Raw genomic sequence first — 7,112 nt, forward strand, 5'->3', positions numbered from 1 at the left:
CCAAGTTTTCCCTTTTTCCAGTCTCCAGAGAGTTCACGTGACTACCAGGACTCTTCAAATATCATGGAGAATGGCCACTACATCAGCCAATTCCCTCAGGACTCTGTGATGCACCTCATTAGGTCCCATAGACTTGTGTATATTCAGCTCCGGCATTTCCCAGCTGAGAAAACAGTGTTGCACCACAGGTCGTACAGCAAACACATAGACTACTAGCAGAGGAAATAAAATATTTGAACAAGCATAGAGTGATGCATTTCAGTCATGCGTGAAGGGAAACCCAGTGAATAAGAATTATAGAATGCCACCATTAACTTGCCCTTAAGAGATACAAACCAGTTTATTCTGAATGGAATAGATCAGCAAACACTGAAGCTGCTTTTTTTTTTCCCCCGAAAGTGGAGGGAGCATAAGCAATTTTCCAAGAATCATAAAATAAAGATTAAAATACAGTATAAGAAGAAGTAGGCCTGGATTCTTCTGTAGATGAATCCTCTTTAGTTTACTTTTAAAAGATCAAAAATCAAAACAGATTCACTTTGGTTTTGGTCACAGACTGATAATGCAATCATTCCAAGGATGGGAAAATGGAGAGATAAGAGGTTCAAATAATGCAAAATAAAGGAACAGGAATTCACAGGGTTGTCTGATGTTCACCACTGCAATGTGAGAGTGGCTCATCACAAAACAGAGCTTGTCTACAAAGAGCTCTTCAAGAAACACTGAGATTTTTCAAGTGCACAAATCCTTCTGATTGGAAGAAGGGAAGGCTAGTTTCTTTTTTAAATTCTGCCAGAGCTAAGAGCATGAGCAACAGCTGATTTTAGTTTTTAATGAATACGTGGTGCATTCCTCTTGACCACAGGTTAGAGTTCTGAAAAAAGGGAGTGAGGAGGAAAAATAGATTCCATCTGATGAAGAGGGAAAAGCATCCTTGGATATCAACTTGGCAATCGAAGAAGTCTGTTTTGAACTAGTTTTGAGTGGTATAGTGACAAAAGCCCATATGGAAGTAAAAGCAGCAAACAACTACAGATCAAGCAATAAGACTGGAATTTGCAGTTTGGAGACCAGAAATCAGACTAGGTCACGGCAGACTGGGAACAGCAGGACACCAGAACAAACTCTGAGAGGCTGGGTGTCTGCAGAACACAGGCAGATGACTGTGCAACTACAGCTCCCTCTTGCACATACACCAGACCTATCTCATCTTAACCGGTGGATCATCTCTCCCACCAAGCACACCTTATGTAGGTATATGTAGACTATGCTCTTCTACAATAACATGCTCTCTGCAGTCCACTTCTACCCACAAGTCAGATGAAGCCCATGAGTAGAAGAAATTGGCCTTTCAGATCCCACACTATGGGGCTATGCAAACAAGGAGGCAGTAGGCTGAGCAAGTTCACACTGGTATTTTATCTGTAGCACTACTGGAACAGACATATCCAGGCTAGAAGCTGCCTTTTTCTCTCCTTCTTCATCTACGTTTAGCATTGACAGCATGGTGGTTTAGTTCAACTCATACTTCTGCTGAGCAGAAATTCCAGATGAGGGAGACCATGAAGTCCAGGGTTGACAGCGTGTGTGCTAGAATATTAATTTCAGAAGAGTCCAGCTGATCTACAGGCCAAATTCCAGAACCCAGTCACCCTGTCACCCTGCTATCAATCAAGAATGATTCAATTCAAGTGATCCCTGGAAACAGAATATTGCTCTGCATCCCACAAACCTATTGTAGCAGGATACTACAGTGTGCAAGGCCTCAGTGTCAAATGTTGCTTGATGAGACATAGGAGGTCACTATGGTTAAGCCAAATGTGACAGAAGTGTATCCTTGTAGTGATGAGACTCAAGTGTGTGCTTCCTGTGACCTGGATTATCTTTGCCAAGGATATCAGCTGTCACAGTCCAAAGCAGAACCCAGGCACACAGCAACATAAAAGCAGCATAATCAGGAAATCAGCCCTCAAAGCTGAGAACGCAGTTTGATGGTATAGATGTATCTATCAATATTTGGTGGAACAAGTCCAGGCAGGATATAAATTTATTTAGGAAGAACGTTGAAAGAAAAAAAAAAATTGCTGAAATATATACACTGGAAATACGAACTTCTGTGAAATTTACAATCAACTTTGCTGAATATCTTCACATGTAGATGAAAGGGAAGAGACCAAAAGCAGGAACATTGCCTGGATCCAGTCCTAGTTACATGCTTTTGAGAGAGATTTAGGTGAAATTGTCTTGAGAAGTTATCAAAAGTAAGGTAAGGGTTTTGGAATTAAATTGAGTAGCGGCTGTAAAAGCAACATGTAGGACAGTGAAGGACTTTGGAACGTGTTGAGTGACAATGTTTGCTTAAAAGGCAGAGAACAATATCAGAAGGCTATCTGTGACTTCATGAAGCTTCATCTTCATTAATTGCAAGGAACTCATTAAGACAAAATGAAAAGGAGCGACTTTCTTCCAAGGTACCTAGATTTTATATCTTATACTGAACTGGCATTCTGTGATGATGGTGACCATGTAGGCTCAAAGCACTTTTCAGGTCATTGACTGATGTGCTGCTTTTGGATGACCTCTGTGATGAAAGATGGAGTTTAACAGACAAACTTGCAAAATATTTATACTAAGTATGAATATTTATGCTCAGAGGAATGGACAAAATAGAAAATCCAGTTTAGATAACATAAAAAATGTCCTGGAAATGTAACACATTAAAAATATTTTAAAATTAAATATTTACCCAGATCCTTAATGAGTGATAATGCTTCCCATGATATAAATGCTCCACCACCATCATCCATAGCTCCCTGCCCAACGTCCCAGCTGTCCAGATGTCCACTGACCAATACAATCTGAAAAAAGCAATTAAGAGAAAACATATCTACATGAAAACACTGAATCAGAAAAGACAGTTCAGCATTTAAGCATTTTAATGATTTTGTCATAAATTTGGCTTTTTAGTTTAGAGCTAAGGAAGGAAACATTTAAAATAAAACTCTAGTTCTCCAGTCACTGAATATAAAACTGTGACCACCAAATGCATCCTAATGCTTCAAACCACTGCATGAATCAAAATAGATGAGCTGTGAGAAATGTTTAAATGAAAGGTTTTTTCTTGTACATTAATAAAGTGCATACTTTCCAGAGATACAGGACTACTACATTGCAGAATGGTGAAAATTTCTTTCATACTCTGGCTGTTTAAGCCCTTAGGCATGAAAATTGATTAACCCAACTTTTGGGTGCATAGGTAAAAAATATAAACTTAGACTTGAAGAGTTGCCAAACACGGGTTGTTTTTTCATTATATATGTATGGTACTTGCCACAGAGGACCTCTAATTTATTACTGGATCCCCTATGTGTTACAATAATGACAAGGTATTTTATAGTTCCATTAGTCATAAAGATTTTTAAATTGAAAATTACATGGTAGCAAGTCCCAAACTTGCGTTTTCTGCAAAAAAAAGCTTTGTGGCTCCAGTAGGGTATAGCAGTATATGTTTCTCCAGAAACACCTACTTTCAGTTCTGTACTCTTCAAATGTTCACAAGCAGTATCAGATCGATTCAAGAAGTGAGACAGTTCCCTAACTGGACCTGAAGCTGAAGGGCTGATGGATATGCGATTGCAACGGAGAGGTCAAGGAGGGACAAGAACTCTGAGCTGAGCAGGCAGTGTGGTAAAATGACACAATAGGGCAAAAGCAAGAGCAGGGAGCCACTACAGTGCCCCAGGAGTCTTTGAAGAACTGGTACCAGTAAAGAGTGCCCTTGGGATATAGTGGAAGTGGAAGCATCTCATCTATGACAACTAAGTACTGAGGAAAAACTGAAGGAGACCCTGAAACATCTGCCTATGTTCTGCCCAGAACTGGCCATATGTGAAGGGATGCTTCCAACTGCCTGGTCAGCTGATGTTAATCAGGTCTCAGAGTTGTGGGATCTAGAACAGGAAAAATACTCGTTCTTCCTGCCATGTTCTTCTCCCTAAGGGATGAGGATCTCCTGGCATATCACCACAGCTTTCATGCATCACAGGACATCTACTCTAGCACTGATAAGGAGAACGAACTGTGTTTTTCCTGTTATCACTCCTGGAGGGCAAGAGCCTATGCTTTCAAGTGTGCAGCTAACATTGCAAGGAACTAACTTGGGGACCAACCATGAAAACCTCTATTTTCCCCATCACATGAGAGAAACCTTGGTAAGTTTTCAATTATGATTAAAAATAACATGCAAACAGATCATGGCAATGGAGTGCAGCAAATATGAACACAGGTAGCAGAACTAAAAGGCCCCTTTGCATTAAACAAGGGCCATGATAAATTATTAGTGATATATATCGTATTGCCATATGTCCAATTAGAATGCACCAAAACCCTTTAAATGTAGAAAATGCACTATGAAATGTTTATAAATATGTGTATAATAAAAAACCAGAAGTGTCATGCTTTAGAAAGTGTGATCAAAATCTGATAAGCAGCTTACTCCTTCCTTCTCAGACATTTCAGCTCTTTTCTGCTTAACCAGCCTTAACTAAACAAGAGCTTGCTTTCCAGCATGGACTGACTCTCTTGGTAGTAGACAGACATGCCACAGCCTTTATTCCAAAACCTCCCCTCCTTCAAAAGTGCTTAAATTTGGATGGCAGACCCCTCCGGAAAAGCCTCAGATTTACTCAGGAGGTATTCCTGGAATTTACTGTCATGATCCTCCCAGGCCCGGCATGAAAGACAGCGAACAGTGCGTTTTCCAGGGACGCTGCCCTGCAGTAGAAGTACTTAATCTGTGGCAGGCCTCTGCTACAACAGCAACATAGCTTGAAAACAGATAATCTAAGAAAAGTCATGCCAGCTTTGGAGGTAGAAACCTTTCTTAAATGAGAGCAGAAAAGAAGTGGTCACTGCAGTACTCTTGCTCTTTTTGTTTTCTTATAAGGGAGGACTGAGCACACACACAGACACTCTTGCAGGCGGTGCAGGCAATGCACGAATGATCCTGCTTTGAGAGCTTGGGATGCATGTGCAGCCCCACTGCAACCTGCCTATGGAGGGCAGAGCTCAAACGCCACCACGCTTTGTAGCTGACTGATGCAGACTCATTAATGTCCACTCAATAAGGAATCTGCAAAAAAAAAAAAAATATTAAAAAAAAAAAGAACAGAAAAGGCTCTGAGTGAAAGCACAACTGTCTGCGGTGTAAAGGACCTCTATTCCACAACTTCAAAATCACAAAAATGTGCTTTGTTTGTTCTTAAAGCAAGAATTGTTTTTAGGAAGATAACTATTCACTCTCCTGGGAAACTGAGCTTCAAGCTGAAGTGAATTATTTATAAAAAGATTGTAAACTCATTGAGAACCAAGTTTATGATAGAAACAACGCCTTGTCTTTAGCAGTGAAAGAATACCTCACTAATGCTGTTCCCTGGCAGCAATCTCAACATGAGCGTCTGAGAGGGAATTACTCCTCATTTCTGTGAAACAACACATATTGCAACAGCAGGAAATTCTGAATCAGAAGGTGGTGGTGTAATCCCATTTGGGGTTACAGACTCCAGTCACAAAGCATCTTTACCAACTCCAGAACATTACACCAAAACAGATCAAGGTTCAAGTGGATTGAGAAAGTCAGATAATTTTATGGATGAACTTTTACTTAAATTTACTTAAGCTGGTGCCAAGAGCAATTACATAAATGCAACCAATGTACTTCTATTTGAAAGGTTTTTTGGAACAGTTGTTTTTATAGCTATCATGCTGCATTTAGCAGCTAAAATGAAAGTTTCCATGATTTTGCTTATACTTAGCCACAGACGTTCTTAAAATAAGACACAGTCATAAAATAACAAAAACACTATGTTTATCTTGGTCTTTAAGTAGATATAATGTGTCTAGGCAATGAATGGAGATATTTCTTACATTTACTGTAAACCACTCTATCATTTAAAATACTATTATAAAATAATAGTATTATAATTCTCTGTACAGGTGGGTTAATAACAAAGTCAGTTAAAGCTATCATGTAAGTATGGTTATTGTATTTTCTACATTGCTTTCAAATCTGTTACATGGCTCTCAGCTCCAAATCTACACATAGACTAATAACTTACATTTACACAAAACAGCCCTATAGAAATGTCAGCATATTGCAAAAAAATGTAAGCATTGCAGAGCAATGTAAGTAAGTATATCTAAGTATAATTATTTGTTTTAAATATACAGAGAAACCACAAGCACCTGATAGGACAGTACAAATACAGCAATAAACATTTGCCAAATCATCCAAAAATAAATTTAGGATAAGACAGCTTCCATGCAACATGACAACTTAATATTTGGCTTTCCTGGAGTGACATGACTAAGAAAATGCTGCCCTAGACACAGCCCAGATACAGTACAACAGAAGAAATGAAACTGCAGGAAACATTTCAAATAGAAGGTAAGTAATTCTATCTCCTTCTGCACCAGCATTATTACCACTATGGGATGCCTTTAAGTCATACCCAGGATTTCAGTCAAGCATACTGAAATAATAAATTCATATTATATTTTATATATTACATGTATTACCTATATTCTATATTTATATAAATATATAGTAAAATATTCTATATTTTAAAATAATATTAAAAGGAACCACCTGTTCACATACTGTTACATATGATATGGAGTTACCCTTTCCTAAGCATGATGGGCTTTGCCACTAAAAAGTAGTCTTTGATTCGATACGTATTCATGCATGCCTAGTGACTACATCAGTGGACAAGGGAAGAGCTATCGATAGCATCTATCTGAAGTTCTGCAAGGCCTTTGAAATGATCCTCCACAACATCTTTCTCCCTAAATTGGAGAGAGATGGATTTGATGGGTGGACTGTTGGGTGCATGAGGAATTGGTTGGATGGTCACATCCAGAAGGTAGTGGTCAATGGCTCAATGTCCAGATGGAGATCGGTGATGAGTGGTGTCCCTCAGGGGTCTGCAGTGGGACCAGTACTCCGCTGCACTCTGGTGAGACCCTACCTGGAGTCCTGTGTCCAGCTCTGGAGCCCTCAGCACAGGAAAGACATGGACCTGTTGGAGCGGGTCCAGAGGAGGCCACCAAAA

General features: G+C 39.4%; 1 protein-coding gene across 1 annotated transcript in view; it reads right to left on the minus strand.

Annotated features, from left to right (window-relative positions):
- Window positions 1-7,112, minus strand: part of LOC104616441 (carboxypeptidase Q-like) — a gene marked incomplete at its 3' end in the record, with an annotated part of 71,504 nt that overhangs the window by 26,416 nt on the left and 37,976 nt on the right. The window contains exon 2 of the mRNA XM_010281453.1: window positions 2,747-2,858. Coding sequence (XP_010279755.1) covers window positions 2,747-2,858 — 112 coding nt within the window. The remainder of the gene's footprint in view (window positions 1-2,746; window positions 2,859-7,112) is intronic.

This window comes from Phaethon lepturus, unplaced genomic scaffold (assembly GCF_000687285.1).
Source record: "Phaethon lepturus isolate BGI_N335 unplaced genomic scaffold, ASM68728v1 scaffold8212, whole genome shotgun sequence".
Taxonomy (NCBI): Eukaryota; Metazoa; Chordata; class Aves; order Phaethontiformes; family Phaethontidae; genus Phaethon; species Phaethon lepturus.